We start from the raw sequence: 18,381 nt of genomic DNA on the forward strand, positions 1-18,381 counted from the left end.
TTAAGATTAAAAAAGAAAAAAGAAAATGTAGCAGTCATTCCTTTTTAGCCAAGAGAGGGATGTTTGATATTTTGTGTTTGATATTTTGTGGGTGGCACAGTGAACATATTTGTTTGTTCGTTTTGTGTATTTAGAAAAAATTATGAAGAGGCTTTGCTTTCTCTTATTTTATCATAGTCTTAGAGTAACTTTTTCTGAGGTTGGGAGACTGTTACGTCCAATAGGAAAATAATTTGTCTTAGCTGTGAGTATCAAGCCAGCTTTCAACTGTCAGGGGCTGCTTTCTTTTCATCTTTCTCAGGGGATAGTAGAGGAGATAGAGAAACGTAAATTCAAGAGATAGTTAGAAAACAAAATTTATACAACTAGCCATGGGGGCAGAGGGTGAGGTCAGGGGTAATTTCTAAGTTTCTGGCTTGCAAACAGAAAGGATGGCAGTGCCATTCAGGGAGACAGCATCAGCTTTCTATTATTGTCTAATTTAATACTTACCAAAAATAATAATACTAATATTATTATTATTATTTCGAGACAGGATCTCACTGTGTCATCCAGGCTGGTGTGCAGTGGTGTGATCATGGCTCACTGCAACCTCCGCCCCCTGGGCTCAAGCAATCCTCCCACCTTAGCCCTCCTGAGTAGCTGGGACTACAAGTCCACGCTACCAAGCCCAGCTAATTTTTGTAATTTTTGTACTGATGAGGTTTCGCTCTGTTGCCCAGGTTGGTCTCGAACTCCTGGGCTCAAGCGATCCACCCTCCTCAGCCTCCCAAAGTGCTGAGATACAGGCAAAAGCCAAAGATACATGAAATGTTAATATTAATGGACCCATTTTACAGAGAGGAAAGAAATTAAGGCTTTACAGAGATTAAATATCTAACCCATTGTCACATGGAACCAGAACTCTAGTTTAGGTTTACTTGACTTCGAAGTCATACTGACAGGCCCGGCACGGTAGCTCACTCCTGTAATCCCAGCACTTTGGGAGGCTGAGGCAGGCAGATCACTTGAGGCCAAGAGTTTGAGACCAGCCTGGCCAACATCGTGAAACCCTGTCTCTCTGAAAATACAAAAATTAGCCAGGTGTGGTGGCACATACCTGTAATTTAAGCTACTCAGGAGTCTGAGGCACAAGAATCACCTGAGCCCAGGAGGCAGAGGTTGCAGTGAGCAAAGATCATGCCACTGTACTCTAGCCTAGGTGACAGAGTAAGACTCTATCTCAAAAAAAAACCAAAAAAGTCATACTGACTTAAAAAATGTATATAATTCTACTATCTAATTCCAGGCTATTTTCATCACCCTCAAAAGAAAAATCTCATACCCATTAAGTAGACACTCCTCATTTCCCCCTCCCTCCAGTCCATGACAACCACAGATCTTTCTGTCTCTATGGATTTTCCTATTCTGGACATTTTATATAAGTGGAATCATACAATGAGTGACTTTTTGTGTCTAAATTCTTTCACATAGCACAATGTCTGCAAGGTTTATCCATGTTGTAGCATGCATCAGCACTTCATTCATTTTTATGGCTGAATAAAATTCCATTGTATAGATATACCACCTTTTGTTTATTTATTCATTAGTTGATAGTGTGTCTACTCTTTGGCCATTATGAATATGCTTTTTTGAACATTCCTGTACAAGTTTTTGTTTGAACACATGTCTCTAATTCTCTTAGATATATACCCAGGAGTAGAGTTGCTGGGTCATACGGTAATTCTATGTTTAACTTTAGAGGAACTGCCAAACTGTTTTGCACAACTGCGGCACCATTTTATATTTTCACCAGCCAATATATGAGGATTCCAATTTCTACAGTACTCGTTATTGGGTTTTTTTTTGTTTGTTTCTTTGTTTATAGCCATCCTAGTGGGTATAAAATAGTATTTCATTGTGGTTTTAATTTGCATGTCCCTAGTGACTAATGATATTGAGCATCTTTTCATGTGCTTATTGGCCATTTGTAAATATTTGAAGAAATGTCTACTTAAGTCTTTTAAGTGGCCATTTGGCCATTTTTAAATGAGGTTGTTTGTCTGTTGTTGTTGTATTATAAGAGTTTTCTTCTCTCTCACTCTCTTTTTTTTTTTTTTTTTTTTGAGACAGAATCTTGCTCTGTCACCCATGATAGAGTACAGTGGTGTACACATGGCTCGCTGTAGCCTCGGCTTGCTGGGCTCAAGAGATCATCTGCCTCTGCCTTCTATGTATCTGGCACCACAGGCTCACAGCACCCTGTCCAGCTAATTTCTTTAAGTTTTTTGTAGAGATTGGGTCTCACCATGTTTCCCAGGCTAGTCTTGAACTCCTGGGCTCAAGCAATCCTCCCTCCTCAGCCTCCCAAAGTTCTGGGATTACAGACATTAGCCACCATGTCCAACCTAAGAGTTCTTTATATGTTCTGGATACTAGACTCTCGAGCAGAAAAAATACACAAACTGTTTTTCCCTCTGTTCTCATACCACAGCAACAGTCAACAGAGAACACTTCCGTAATCAATGCAAGCAATCTATTCTGCAGCAGGCACAAGCTGGGTATCTTCCAGTTCAATTCAGATACTATCTACCTGGACATAGTTTCAGATCCCACAGGTTGAGGGTTCAGTCCCACAAGATCATCCCCACCCTCCCACCAGTCACAAGTCCAGGCCTCTGGAACTGCTGACCAGTTACTTCAAGTTGGGGTTCCCATGACATTTGTTGGGTTTGATTAATTCATTAGGACTGCCCACAGAACTCAGGGAAATACTTATGTTTACTGGTTTATTACAAAGGATAATGACACAAATAAACAGCCAGATGAAGAGATACATAGGGCAAGGTCTGGAAGGGTCCTGAGCACAGAAACTTCTATGCCCCCCCGAGTTCTGGTACGCCACCCTCCCAGGACACAGATGAGTTTGGATTTTTTTTGTTTTTGTTTTTGTATTTTTCTGTAGACCTGCACTGTAGACATGGGTGAGTTTTTGTTTACCTTCTTGTGTTTAGCTCTCTGAAAGCTCCCTAAACCCTGTCCGCTTGGGCTTTATGGAGACTTCATTGGATAGGCATAACTGAAGCGTGGACAACCTGTAAAATTGTGATTAGAAAAAAGGGTATGATCAAGGCCGGCCACAGTGGCTCACGCCTGTAACCCCAGCACTTTGGGAGGCCGAGGTGGGCAGATCACCCGAGGTCAGGAGTTCGAGACCAGCCTAACCAATTTGGTGAATCCCCATCTCTACTAAAAATACAAAAATTAGCCAGGCGTGTTGGCAGGCGCCTGTAGTCCCAGCTACTCGGGAGGCTGAGGCAGTAGAATTGCTTGAGCCCAGGAGGCGGAGGTTGTAGTGAGCTGAAACCGCGCCACTGCACTCCAGCCTGGGTGACAGAGCTAGATTCTGTCTCAAAAAAGAAAAAGAAAAAAGGATATGATCTAATGCTGATAGACTGGGGAAACCCAGTAAGGCGTGTCTGTTCAGATTCTTCTTGGCCTCTCTGTGCAGCATTCCTTCACCCAGGATATGGGCAGGACCCTGTCTGGAATGAGGGTCTCGTGATCTACAATCCAACAAGATAGGTCAGTTTTTTGTTTATTTTTTGTTTTTGAGACAGCCTCAAGAGTAGCTGGGACTACAGATGTGTGCTACCATGCCTGACTAAGTTTTGTAGAGATGGGGTCTCACTGTGTTGCCCAGGCTGGTCTTGAACTCCAAGGCTCAGGGCGCCTGCCCACCTCGGCCTCCCATAATGCTGGGATTACAGGCGTAACCATCATGCCCAGTCAGATTATTTCCTTATAGCCAGTGCTTATATGGAAAGGAGGGGGAATTAGAGTAATATTTTTAGGTTTTATGACTGGTTTGGGGGAAAGGAGGTGCTGGTTTCTTTGACCGCCTTGTGGAAGAGAGATTCTAGTTTCTATGTGGCCTCAGGGAAGAATGAGGTGCCAGAGACAGGAGGGCTGGAGAAGGTCAGAGAGAGAGTTTTGCTTCTGAGGCCTAAACCATCCAACCTTATAACAAATGACTGTAACAAGGGTGAGGGGGTTTATAAGCCAGGAACTATGGACAAAAACCTATATATATATCATAATATCACAACCCTTATCAGATATATGATTTGCAAGTGTTTTCTCCCACTTCTGTGGGTTGTCTTTTCACTTTCTTACTAAGTGTCCTTTGATGCACAAAGATTTTTAATTTCGATGAAGTCCAACTTATTTATTTTTGTCTTTGGTTGCTTGTGCTTTTGATGTCATAATTAAGAAGCTGTTGCCTAATCTAAAGCCATAAACATTTTTACCTATGTTTCTCTCTAAGGTTTATAATTTAGTCTCTAACATTTAGGTATTTGATGAATTTTTAATTAATTTTTATATATGGTGTGTAGTAGAGACTCAAATTCATTCCTTTGCATGTAATATCCAATTAGCTCAGCACCATTTGTTGAGAAGATCATTTTTTCTCCATTGAATGGTCCTTACACCCTTGTGAGAAATTAGTTGATTACAGATGTATGGGATAACTTCTGGACTCTCAAGTTTATTCCATCATACTGATTTTTTATTTTAACTTCATATAAATCACTTTTATATTATTTTATTTGGTATTTTATCTTCACAGCTTCCAAAATTATTTATCATTTATTTAACTGATTGAAAGTGAGCCAGAAGCAAATTTGCTGTCATAAAAGTTTACTAAAAATCAAGAGAAATGGCTTCGTAGCACCATTACTGCAATGTTACAATTACATACATTGTTATTAGAATCATTTCTAAAGTTATAAATTTATGAAGCTTTGAGACTCCATTTCAATATATCAGAAAAGGAAATCATGTTAATAAAAAATCATTAGACGCAAAATAATATAAAATATAAATGAATACATGAAGTAACAATTTTTAACTCTTTTACAAACTTATGTACAATAAGATTAAAATAAGACAGTTGTGCATTCAAGTTTTCCTGTGGATCTGCTCATCTTCATTGCAAGGGTTGCTAGGTAATAACTGCACAGGGATATGGTTATTCTGAATATTTTTCTCACTATCAAAGACAGTTGTTAGGGACAAATAGACACCAAAAGAGACAAATAGGGATCCCTTATTGGCTCCTTACATTTTGTTGGATAAAGCACAATTTCCTTGCAATGCTTCCCCATCCTTCTCTCCCAAATATTGTTCTCTTTCTCTCTCTCTCTCTTTTTTTTTTTTTTTTTTCTGAGACAGAGTCTTGCTCTTGTCGCCCAGGCTGGAGTGCAACGGCACAATCTCGGCTTACTGCAACCTCCACCTCCTGGGTTCAAGCGATTCTCCTGCCTCAGCCTCCCAAGTAGCTGGGATTACAGGTGCCTGCTACCACGCCTGGCTAATTTTTGTATTTTTAGTACAGACAGGGTTTTGCCATGTTGGCCAGGCTGGTCTCAAACTCCTGACCACAGGTGATCCGCCCGGCTCGGCCTCCCAAAGTGCTGGGATTACAGGCGTGAGCCACCACGCCCGGCCCTCTCTCTTTTTTTTTTTTTTTTTAAAGACAGGGTCTTGTTATGTTGCCCAGGCTGGCCTTGAACACCTGTGTTCAAGCCATCCTCCCTCCTCAACCTCCCAAGCAGCTAGAACTATAAGCGTGTGCCACAGTTCGCAGCTTTATCATTCTGTTTTGTCACAACTCTCTTATATAGTTAATATACCTTTGGGAGAAGCATCACACACATACAAAATGTAGCAAACCTTGACCTGATTGGCATTTCTGAGATGAAGAGACCCACGAGAGCCAATAGATTTTCCTCTTTGCAACATTCAAGCAACTTCCTTCCAATTGTTTGCTAATTATGATATGTGAAGTTTGTGGGTGTTTCTAAATTAGGGACTTCCTTAAAAGAGTTTGTGTTTCCAGAAGATTTGCTACTTCAGACATCAACCCATTATTAGGGTGTCTTGTTCACAGTCCTCCTGCCCATTTTAAGATCCTTTATTAAAGTAGCTTGAAGGTGACCATGCATGGTCTATACCTCCATCCCCACGCATAACAATCTTCTTTTGTACAAACATAAAAACATGCTTCTGCTGATTAAAACATACAGCGCATGATTGGATATTAATGCTTTGGAGAGATGGTTTGGGGTCACAATCACCCAGATACTCTCATTAGGAGGTCCTGTAGATCATGGCCTGATGGAAGAGTTTGTGTTACTTGAAAGTAAACGTCAAGGGAAAAGAATAGAAAAATCTATCACTAACACCACTGTTAACTCAAATGAATCAAATAATAAAGGATGTTGATATAAAAACATTTGATCCTCTCACCATGCTTTTTAGGATCTACCTTCTGCTCTCATCCTGCCTAAAAGTCATAGAAAAACGTTGACACTTTAGGATGCTCCCAGGTCCTGCAGTTCTGTTATTCCCAGTAGGGGACAATGTTGCATTCAAAACTGCACCAATTGCAGCACGTCCCTGGCCAGACCTGTGTTCCTTCTCTATTTTCAAGACATAGATCTTTTTAAAGAGTCGTATATAAATATTTTTTCTGTAAACTCTAAGAAAGTGAGAGTTGAAGAAGAAAAACAGAGAAGACTTGAAGGACTGTTTTTTATCCACTGTCTTCAGCAGAGATATTTCATCGTGTGTGACATTCCTGGAAGTTGCTATCAAAGTCCCAAAGTACGAAATGCGTCTCGTAAGTCATCAACCTCATACAGGGGCTGTAGAGAAAGAGAGAAGCAAATTGAGTGAATGGCTTCAAAACTGGGTTGGGGGTCGGTGGGGCCAGAGAGGCTTCTAAACTGAGTGGATGGCTTTGTAACATGTTGGAAGAAAGTAAATTGGGAAAGAGTTTTTTTGGGTTTTTTGTTTGTTTGTTTAAAAAAAAAAAAAGGAGAAAAGAATTCTGACCAGGAAGGAAACGCAGGGAGAGACGGAAATTTAAAGATGCGAAACAACAAAAGAAAGAAAAGGGAGGGAAAAGGAACCTTAGCAGAGGGCTCTGAATGGTGAAACAGCAGAAGAAAAAGCTGATGTGGAGGAGAAATAAAGTTTTCATCAGATGAAAACTGAAGTGATTGAACAATAAGAAATATACGAAACTCCAAAAAAGACTGTAGAGAAAGAAAGAAAATTTAAAAAGCGAGGAAGCCCCTTACCAAAAGGATGCGCCGAAGCTGTCTGGAGAGACGAACTGAATTTTCATGCAGCCCTTCCCAGGCTTTGAAAGTCCTTTCATGGTTTTCTACAAAAGTATTCCAGCAGTAAAAATAATCTTCAAAAAAAAGAAAGGAAAAAAAGGCGGGGATATGGGGGTAGAAGACAGTTCAGGTTCCAAATCGAGGGGAAAGAAAGCAACCCTGGCCCCATTTTCTCATTTCCTCGGGGCATTCACTCTTTTCTCTGCTTCTAATCTTTAATTTCGGCTCCAGAGGTGACCCAGAATCCCCGCCCACTTCTTCCCCTCGAGCTTCCCCACTAACTCATTCATTCTGCATCGCAATCCCGAATGCGGGCTGCTGCACTGCGCCTGCGCGGAAGGCCCTTTCGCACCTTTGAAGGTCATGATGGCTATTTGCACCCCGGCGCGGTGCAGCCGCCGCAGCCCCTCGGGCTCAGCCTTGCGGTCCTCACAGAAGTAGAGGCGCGCGGTGAAGATCCTCAGACTGAGGTTGGGGTTCCCTCGCAGAAAGTCGGCCACATGTCGGGCACAGTCGTAGCAGGGGCTCCAGGAGGTGAACCAGGTGACGCGGTAGCAGCGGCCAGGGTCTAGGTCCCAGTCCGAGATGTAGCGGAGGAAGAGCAATTCCACGTGGCAGCCGTTCTGGAGAGACAGAGAGGACCACGCTAAAATTCACTGACTTATATTGCGGCTCTGGTAGCCTTAGTCATTGTCTCCTACAATGATCTTTGGGGATGCTTGCAGCTATTGTCCTTGTGTTACAGAGAGGCTAAGCAACTTGCTCAAAAGAGCACACCAGTAGGTAGAGCTGAACCCTTGGCAGCACTAGTCCTGCAGAGTGAAGGAAGGCTATGGGTTTTTGTGGAATGAGGAAGACGAAGTGCGCTGAGTTGGGAGGAAGCAGCATCACACTACCTCACCGAAGATTTAATTTGTGTTTATGAAGTTGCTTTTTGCACCTTTTGAGAAGGAAAATGGCTAGAAGTGCCTGTTGATGTAACATTGTGGAAATATACCTGGACCACTAGGTGGAGGCAGGACAGTTTATGAGGACCATTTGGGAGGATCTGAAAAGGGGAAATAGATATTGGTAAAGCAGACAGATGGGTATTGTAAGAGAAGTAATAGGCACTGCCATGAGAAGTAAATGAAAGTGCTTGATAAAATCAAAGCCTTCTGAAATAGAATGTGTCATGTCACCGAATAGGAAGGAGATTGGGATGTATTCAATACAAATGTAGGCAAAGAAAATTGCATGGTAATATAACCATCAAACAATGAGCCAGACGATGACCTTCCACCCCATGGATGCTTCCCTGAGATTCCACCAAGCCCAGACGTCACAGCGTGTTAGGAAAGAGGAGATACCCGTGGGCAGAAATTTATGTAAACCCATCTGGATTTTGGTGAAGAAGTCTCTTGGAAATGTAATTCTCTCGGGTAGCCGAAAGATCAATTTAATTAATCATCAGCCGAGGCTTCTCTGAGTTTTCTGGGGATCACCATGTTGAATGTATTCACTGGCCTACGACCCATGTGAGTAGGAGGGAAAAGAAATCATTTGGAAAACAGAATTGAGCCACCGTTAATTTTTTCCCAAATTCTTCTTCCTTAATTTTCAAAAATGCTTAAGACACAATTTGTTTTTCACATTTAAAATTTTTGCTTGGACAAGCTGATAATATTCTCCCATATAAAAATGCTTTTAGCTTAATTAATCTCAAAGGCAATTCAGATGCTGAGGAAAGCTGGTAAACAGTTTGGGAGCAGTTGTTCTTGGCACTGAAGGAAAGAGTGGTATTAGGGTGCCCAGCATTACTGGGGAGGAATTAAATCACATATTTTGGGCCATGTCTAATATGGGTGCATGGACATGGAAAAAGAAAGAAAAAAAAGGATTTGAGGAATGTGATAGAGACACAAATGCCAAAAAAGGATGGAAGTAATACCATCAGCAGGTGGCTCTAAAAGCACTCACAGTTGACCATTAAACTGCTTGCAAAGCCGACTTTAATTGATACCTTATTGCGAAGATAACCAAAGTCCAGTGAAAAGGATGTAGCACTGTCCCGCCTCTTCACTACGTAGCACAGGTAGGTCTCACGCCGACCCTTAGCCCAGCGGACATTTTTGAATTGGTAAAGAAACTTCCTCCGGTTCATCAAGAGGCTGTGGGTGAGAGGAGGGAGAGAAAATGCAAGAGTACAGTTTATAATCTGGTCACTCTGGATTTTCCTTCAGCTTTTTAAGGAAGTCATTACTTGGGCTAAACCAAAGAAGATGCTCTGACTTCCTCTGCTGGCTGCCTGAGCCCTCCTGAGCCCTGCTGAGCCTGGAATCCATCATAAACTCCTTTTCCTGTTTATATTTAAGGCCAATTGAGAGATACTCATCAAGGACCCCAAACCCTTACCCACAAGACAGTCACCTCCTGCCACTGTCTTCTAGATGCTGATGACTTGGGATTACAATTAAATTTGTTCTTCAACAAGAAAACGAAACAAAAAATAAAATAAACTTGTTCCTCAGTCCCATAATTGTATATTCAGATTTCCCCTCCAGTCTTTACCTAAGTGTCCAACTTGTACCTCAAACTCAAAATGATCAAAACAATATTCCTCAACTGCCCCTGTCCTAAACTGCCACTCCTCCCGACTTTGCCACCTCAGGTAAGCAGCCTAGCAGCCTGGAACCATCCTTGACTCATTTCTTATTCCTCAGTCCTCATATTTAATTAATCATCTAAATGTGTTGATTCAAACCCCCCAATATTTCTTGAATTTGTACCTTCCCTGTTTACTCTTCTCTGCTTCGGTCCAAGCCCTCATCTTCTTCCTCCTTATCTGTTGTGCTGGCCTTTTAACCGGTCTGTCTGCCTCCAGTCCCTCCAAAATAACATTCCGCACACTGTCACCACCATGATCTCACAAAAACCCAGGTGCACCATGCCATTCCCATGCTGAAGACCCCCTGATGGTTCTCTTCTGCCTGCAGAATAAACTCCAAACTCTTTAATGTGGTGTTTAGGCCACTTTTTACAGTTGGATCTTGATCTAAATTTCTTTTCTTAATTTTTTTTTTTTGTTTGTTACGGTCTCACTTTGTCGCCCAGGCTGAAGTATACTGGCATGATCTTGGCTTACTGTAGCCTCAACCTCCCAGGCTCAGGCAAATCTGCCAGGCTCAGCGGATCCTCCTGCCTCAGCCTCCTGAGTAGCTGGGATTACAGGCGCCCACCATCATGCCCAGGTAATGTTTGTATTTTTAATAGGGACGGGGTTTCACCATCTTGGCCAGGCTGGCCTTGGACTCCTGACCTCGGGTGTTCTGCCCGCCTTGGCTTCCCAAAGTACTGGGATTACAGGCGTGAGCCACTGCACCGGCCTATTTTTTAATGTATAAGAGCAATACCTGGCTGGGCGCAGTGGCTCACACCTGTTTTTTAATGTATAAGAGCAATACTTGGCCGGGGGCAGTGGCCTACACCTGTAATCCCAGCACTTTGGGAGGCTGAGGCAGGTGGATCCTCTGAGGTCAGGAGTTTGAGACCAGCCTGGCCAACATGGTGAAACCCCATCTCTACTAAAAATATAAACACTAGCCGAGTGTGGTCGTGGGCGCCTGTAATCCCATCTACCCGGGAGGCTGAGGTGACAGCTTTGCTTGAACCCAGGAGGTGGAGGTTGCAGTGAGCTACGGTCATGCCATTCCACTCCAGCATGGGCAACAAGACCAAAACTCCATCTCAAAAAAAAAAAAAAAAAGAGTAATACTTGATCATTGTCAAACTTGAATACTATGGAAAAATAGAAGAGCTCTAAATTTTAAAATATTAAAGATTTTTTAAATCTCAAATATCATAGTGTCTAATAATAATAATTAGACTTAGTGTCTAATGACAATGACTGTTAAGATTCTTGTGTTTATTCCTCTAGTCTTTCTACAGGCACATATTTACATGATTTGGATTATACTGATTGCATGTGTGATTTTGTACTCTGCTGCTTTTTTAACTAGTCAAAATGATCTAAATATCTTGCTATGTTGTTCCCACATAATGACTGATTTCTCCTCCTCTTTGTTTTCTGGCTCCTAGCACAGTGTCTTGCATATCATAAGCACTAATTTGAATAGCATTTGTGGAAATACTCTGGTAACCCGAGTTTCCTTAAAGAAATCAAGAGTCCCCATTGCAGCTGCAGACAGCAACACAAGCTGTACAGCGTGATTGATATGAAAGCACGAGTGATGCCTGGATTTTGTCTCTAGTCTTTTCCAGAAATGCATTTATCCAATTTGTGGAGCTAGTGCTGTCACCTAATGGTACGAGGCAGAAGTGCAGAGAATTTGCGAAGTAAAGGGCTCAGGAATTTGAATAACGTTTGCTGGCAAGAGAATTGAAACTTTTCTTACACATTATTTTTTCTTACATTGAGGTATAATTTACATACAGTAAACTTCACCCATTTAAGATGCATAATTCTACGAATATTTTTGGATGTAAACACCCCAAACTGCTACCACAGTCAGGATACAGAACCTGAATCACCACCCTCACCCCACCAGAGCTGCTTCTTCCCCCTTTGCAGTCCTTCCCCTCCCCACAGGACAACCACTGATTTGCTTTCTTTTTTTCCCATTTTTGTGGAGAATGGAGTTTCACTGTGTTGCCCAGGCTGGTCTTGAACCTGCAAGAGTTCTAGCAATCTTCCCACGTGGCCTCTCAAAGTGCTGGGATTACAGGTGTGAGCCTCTATGCCTGCCCTGATTTGCTTTCTGTAACTGTAAGTTACTTTCATTTTCTAGAATTTCGTATGGCATACATTCTCTCCTCCTTCATGTCTGACTCTTTCATTTAGCGTCATGACCTTGGGATTCATCCCCAAGTAGCTTCTTCCTTTGTACTGCAGGGTGGTATTCCATTGCATGGATATAGCACATTTTGTTTATTTGTTCACTTGTTGATGGATATTTGGATGGTCTCTACTTTGGGGTTTTGTGAATAAGGGTACTATGAACATTCACGTACCAGTCTTTGTGTGGATATACATTGAGAATTGATATTTTAATAATGTAGTGCAGGTGACAGACCCTGACTTTAAAAGTTAAATACCAAAATATCAGCCTAACTAAGTAGCTCATCTAGGACAACAGCTCTTTGTAGTTGTTTCCATTTATTTTTAATTTTTCTTCTTATTTTTTTGAGGCAAGGTGTGGTCCTGTCACCCAGGCTGGAGTGCAGTGGCGCAAGCACTGCTCAGTGCAGCCTTGACCTCCTGGGCTCCAACGATTCTCCTGCCTCAGCCCCCTAGTAGCTGGGACCACAGGCACATGCCACCATGCCCGGCTAATTTTTGTTATAGAAACAGGGTTTTGCCATGTTGCTCAGGCTGGTCTTGAACTCCAGGGCTCAAGCGATCCACCCACCTCAGCCTCCCAGAGTGCTGGGATTACAGGCGTGAGCCACCACACCCGGCTGTCTGTTTCACTTTAAATGTCTCCCCTCACATACATGAAGCTTATTGGAAAGCACTTTAAACCTTAGGCAGCAAACTAGATTTATTACCAGTATACACATTATATAAGGTAAAAATTAGCCATATTATTTTAAAATTTAAAATGCATATTTTAATCTAAATGGATCCTAGGCCAGATGCAGTGGCTCATGACTGTATCCCAACACTTTGGGAGGCCAAGGCAGGAGGATTGCTTGAGCCCAGGAGTTCAAGACTGCAGAAAGCTATGATTGCACCACTGCACTCCAGCCTGGGTAACAGGGTGAGATTGTCTTTTAAAAAATCAAAAACATAAAAAACATAAAATGAATACTAAAAAAGATCCAATAATTAATAGCTTTATTTTAAAAGGATAACAATTTTTATGGTAATTACCATAGTACCAACCACCATTACTATTACTATATTAGCATATAATAACCCTTTGTATATATAAGCTCAACACATAATAGGTGCTTAATAAGTACAGAAGAAAAGAAATTCTCTCTTTGAGGCCCAGTGTTAAACAGATTAAGCATCATCTCTTACCAATAAATTCCTTTTATATTAACTTACCCTCCTGGGCTGTGTAGATGAGAAAGGCAGAGGAATCTACATCTTTTTACATGCACCTTGGTTGGCGGGGTGTGTGTTTGTGTGTGTGTGTGTGTGGAGAGAGAGAGAGCCTTATCATAAGGAAGAAAAAGTGTCCTGGAAGTATAGATAAGAAGGATGTGGCATAGATAAAGGACTTTGGGTGGATTTTTGGGTCCTACTCTACATGAAAATACAATAAGCCTACACTGTTTCTGTCACATGTTACCAGTCAGAGTGAAATGAATTGCGTGATCCTGACCTGCTAGTTAACTTTGTTGATCCATTACTTCCCTTCTCTGGTTAGGGGCCTGTTTCCAGCTCCCTGTTCTCGTCATTTCTGTCCTGAGTAGGAAGGACTTTACCGAGGGAGTGTTTCAGGCTTGCAGGCTGACAGCTGCTCTGGACAGCTGTGCTCCCTGAGGCAGAACCCTAGCTGCATCCCCAGCCGTGCAAACCAGAAACAAGCGGGTTAAAAATAATCCTGACCAAGTCATTTTGCCATCACTAATGAGCTCTACAGATACTGTCCTCCTTGATGATAATATATTTCCCTTCTGTCCTGTTGAATTTCATCTTTTCTCCTTTTCTGTCTTTCTCTGAATTTCAACTGCTGATTTTACCTTTGCTTTCCATTTTACTTTGAACAAGTATTTCCAATGGACCCTTCACAAGGACCTATGGCTCAGACTTGTTTTCAAAATCTCAGTGTAAACTGAGGAGACATTTGACATTGTCTGACCTCAAGAAAATTTTCTGAAGAACATTAAATCCTCCATTAAAAATCTTTATTCTGTATATTGGATGTGATGGCTCATGTCTATAATTCCAGCACTTTAGGAGGCCCAGGCAGGAGGATTGCTTGGGCCAGGACTTAGAGACCAGCCTGGGCTGGGCTAAGACCCTGTCTCTACAAAAAAATATATTTTTAAAAAATCTTTATTCTGTAATGTAAGTTCTTTATAAAGGAGTTAAATTGAGGTAAAGTATAAGGATTAGGTGTTATTCTCATACATCCATAGTAATCATAAATGTAGGAATAGAATAAGTTCTATGAGAATAACTTATCAAAAACTGCACATAAAGACATTATGAGGACCTTAACCAAATTCACACCTAAGAGGTAAGTTAAGCTACGTCTGAACAAATGGAAAGATTAGTTAATAGTAAAAGTGCCATTAACTGCCTAACAATTGGGCCTTTAACATTAAATAACTTGCTTGAATGAATTTTTCTCCTTATAATGGACACAATCATAGTGACTTTTAAGCAATTAATTTAGAATGCTTGGCATTTCTAAAATTACAAATTTTCTTACTATAGCTAAATTATTTCAGTAACGTCTCCCTAGGAAAGTGTGTCTTCAAGTTGTTTTACTGTTGAATATTTACAAAATTATTACGAAAATTAACACTACCATTTTTAGTACAGTACTGCTATTACCTTTTCATGATTTGAGTCTCTAAAGATTTGCTATGTTAATATTATTACCATAAATTAGTTTCAACCATGGTACAAATCTCAGGACGAATCAGTACATTGTACGCACTACTTCTTTTGCCACATGAAAAAGAGAGAAATCGAGAGAAGTCTGAAACAGAAAGAATTGGGCTGACAGCGTATAAGATCTGAATAGAAGAAAAGGAGACAGATAAAAAAATATATATGCATATTGATCAAGCTGATCTTATCAGTCAGACAGTTACATGAGAGAAAGGGATAGCTACCAGTCTCATTACTCAGATTTGCTCTGAGAGGAAGGCCAGTGCAATCACCTACGAGGAGACTGCCTCTTTACCTGTCCATAGTGGTGTCCAGAGTGTCTTCTTGCCTCCCTGCAAGTCTCAGGCCAGAAAAATCTCACTTCAATTAATGATGGTTCTCTGTCTCAGTCTGACAGTGCATTGGCCCTTCACATTCAAATTTGAGCTTGCCCTTTTGGGCTCCTCCCCTGACAGCATCACCCCCACCAGGTACCCCAACGGCCTTGCTCCTGATTTGGATCCAGTGAAGATGGGTGGGTGGGGCTGTCATAGGCAGAGTCACACAGGTTAAACCATTGAGGGCAGCTCTGCTTTAATGTTTAGGTTCCTTTGGGGCTGCTGCTGTAAAAGCCCAGTCCATGCTCCATAGCTAGCAAAGATCAGGAGGCAGTAACAGTAGACACTTCAATTATAATCATGATAACACAAAATAAAAGCACAATGAGAATAGTAATATTTATGTAAATACCTTAAAGAGCATTTAAATAGCTTCTTGGGTTATTGTGTTGAAGAGCCTCAGATAGCCTCTAATTCCCACATATTCCCACAGTCTCTCTGAACCTCAGTACAGACAGGCACTAGCAGCTCCTGCTTTGCAGTTAAGCAAATGAACTCAGTTATATAGAATTTAGAACACAAAAATTTTGCCTCCCAAACCATGGATTTTTTTCTTTCTGATTGCATTACAAGAATTGCTTGAAGACTAGATATTTACACCAAAGAGTGATTTTTGCATGAGCCATCTTTTTTAGAAAAAAAAAAAAATCCTTAATTTGGAGTCAGAAGCAGCAGCAGTCCCCCAAAATACAAAAATGCTTGTTTCACCAGACAGAATCAGTGTCTAACTGGCTGCATTGAATTTGGAAAACAGGCTAAGATCTTCAAATAAAAGACTTTAATTTTGTGCTCTCATAGAACTTGGTCTATTAAAGATTTTATTTCTCTCTCCTACTGTAGCCCATATGCATTCTATTTATTCACTGAGTAGATACTTCATGCCTACTGTTAATGGAAACTATGCCAGGTGCTAGGGATGCAATGGTAAGCAATGCAGCTAGGGTCTCTGCTCTCTTCCTGCCTCAAGCCTTTGATACCATCTATACCTTGATGATTTTCAAATCAATAGCCCTAGCTTGGACCATGTATTCGTCTGTTCTCACACTGCTAATAAAGACATGCCTGAGACGGGGTAATTTATAAAGGAAAGAGGTTTAGTTGACTCACAGTTCCACATGGCTGGGGAGGCCTCACAATCATGGCAGAAGAGCAAGGGACATCTTACATGGTGGTAGGCAAGAGAGAGCTCATGCAGGAGGAAATCCCTTTATAAAACCATCAGATCTTGTGAGACTTATTCACTATCATGAGAACAGCATGGGAAAGACCCACCCCCATGGTTCAACTACCTCCCACTGGGTCCCTCCCATGACATGTGGGAATTGTGGGAACTACAATTCAAGATGAGATTTGGGTGGGGACACAGGCAAATCTATCAGACCGCTTCTTTAAACTCAAGACAAGTGTGTCCAGCTTCCCTCTCAGAATCTCCATTTGGATGTCTGAGCACCTCCAGCCTGTCTAAAACAGAACCCCTGTTCTCTGCCTTACCTGCTCTTCTTGCCGTCTTTCCCATCTCAATAAACAGCAGTATTCTTCCAATTGCTTGGCAAAACCTGGGCAGAGTGTCTCTCAGCTCCTCTCTTTCTTTTAAATTCCATGCACACTCCATTAGCAAATCCTGTTATCTCTGCTTCCAGAATATAGCCACAAACTGACCACTTCTCACTACCTCCAGGTCCAAGCAACCTGGATTATTGCATTTTGCTTCCCAACTGGCCTTCCTGCCTCCCCCTTCTTCGATTACAGTCTGTTCTCCACATGGCAACTAGAGTATTCCTTCTGGAATATTTAAGGTCATGTCACTCCCCTGTCATAACCCTCCATGGCTTCCCATTCTCTCAGTATAGGCCAGCAGCCTGAGATGGCCCACAAGCCCCTCTACCATCTGCTCTGCTTCACCCCTCTGGCTGCATCTCCTTCCACTCTCTCCCTTGCTCACGCAAAGAGTGCATACTCCTTCCTCTGCCCTTGAGGTCCCTCTGCTGAAATGTTATTTTTTGTGTATGGCTGTGGCTTACACCATCATATATTTTATGTCCTTATTCAAATACTCTCCGGTATTTGAGATTTGTCCTAGTCACCATATCTAAAATGTCAACAAAATCTCACCATTCTGACACTCCCTTGCCTCCATCCCCTAAATTATTTTTCTCTTTAGCACTTATCACTTAAAATACACTCCTAAGTAAACTAAAGACAAGTAAAATAATCTGTTTAAATTATTTTTTAATTAGCCATGAGATTCAAAATAATAATTATAATTATTTCTAATAATTATGTAATAATAATTATTATTATTTTGAGGAGGGTCTCTCTCTGTCACCCAGGCTGGACTACAGTGACATGAACATGGCTCACTGCAGGCCTTGACCTCCTGGGCTCAAGTGACACTCCTGCCTCAGCCTCCCGAGGAGCTGAGACTACAGGAATGTGCCACCACACCCAGCTCATTTTTGTATTTTTCTTTAGAGACGAGGCCTTTCCATGTTGACCAGGCTGGTGTCGACTTCCTGGGGTCAAGTGATCTGCCCGCATCAGCCTTCCAAAGTGCTGGGATTACAGGCGTGAGCCACTGCACCTGGCCTTGTCTAAATTATTATTGCTGAAAAAATTCCTCAGGGCACCAGCAAGATAGTAGATGGTAGTTGCCTTTGGCACTCTCAGTTTTATAGGACAGTTGGTCAAGGAGCAGAATGGAGACTCCTAATTCATCTGCAGCGTCAACTGGAAGGTGCAGGAATTTGAAATCTAATCCCTTTAAGTTGTATCCTCAGATGCGAGCTGGGCTTTTATCATATTTTCACCCATTTGTCAAGAGAATAACACACAGGTACACACAATTGGGTTGTTTTATTGTTTTAAATAAAAACGGCACATATTTAAGGTGCATAACATGGTGTTTTGATATCTGTAATGAAATGATTACTACAGTCAAGCTAATTAACTTATCCATCTCCTCACATAGTAACCTCGTATGGATATGTGTGTGTGGTGACCGCGTCTGAAATCTACTGTCTTAGAAAATTTCCAGTATACAATTTTTTTTTTTTTTTTTTTTTTTGAGACAGAGTCTCACTCTGTTGCCTAGGCTGGTGTGCAGTGGCACGATCTTGGCTCACTGCAGCCTTGACCTCCTGGGCTCAAACAATCCTCCCACCTCAGCCTCCCGAGTAGCTGGGACCACAGCTGCACGCTACCACACTGGGCTAATTTTTTTGTTTGTTTTTTTGTACAGGCAGGATCTCACTATGTTGCTCAG

The 18,381-nt window shown here is 41.7% G+C and overlaps 1 protein-coding gene across 3 annotated transcripts; it reads right to left on the bottom strand.

The window, feature by feature from the left end:
- Window positions 1-4,527: 4,527 nt before the first annotated feature.
- Window positions 4,528-15,137, bottom strand: AICDA (activation induced cytidine deaminase). Of its 3 annotated transcripts, none has more exons than XM_057299577.1 (5): window positions 15,038-15,137; window positions 9,172-9,319; window positions 7,522-7,792; window positions 7,128-7,213; window positions 4,528-6,689 (listed from the first exon to the last, which is right to left on the bottom strand). In XM_057299577.1, the coding sequence occupies exons 1-5, from the start codon at window positions 15,043-15,045 to the stop codon at window positions 6,636-6,638; spliced, it is 567 nt and encodes a 188-aa protein (XP_057155560.1). In that variant the 5' UTR covers window positions 15,046-15,137; the 3' UTR covers window positions 4,528-6,635. The 3 variants fall into 3 exon arrangements, with proteins under 3 accessions (XP_057155560.1, XP_057155559.1, XP_057155561.1); XM_057299576.1 differs by having other exon boundaries at window positions 7,128-7,243; XM_057299578.1 differs by lacking the exon at window positions 7,128-7,213.
- Window positions 15,138-18,381: the final 3,244 nt, after the last annotated feature.

Source organism: Pan paniscus, chromosome 10, assembly GCF_029289425.2.
Source record: "Pan paniscus chromosome 10, NHGRI_mPanPan1-v2.0_pri, whole genome shotgun sequence".
Lineage (NCBI taxonomy): Eukaryota > Metazoa > Chordata > Mammalia > Primates > Hominidae > Pan > Pan paniscus.

Coding starts and splice junctions, on each gene's coding strand:
- AICDA (XM_057299576.1), bottom strand. Junction 7,793..9,171: donor TTGGTTATCTTCGCAATAAG/GTATCAATTAAA, acceptor CTGTCTCTCCAG/AACGGCTGCCACGTGGAATT. Junction 6,690..7,127: donor AGCTTCGGCGCATCCTTTTG/GTAAGGGGCTTC, acceptor CTTTCTCTACAG/CCCCTGTATGAGGTTGATGA.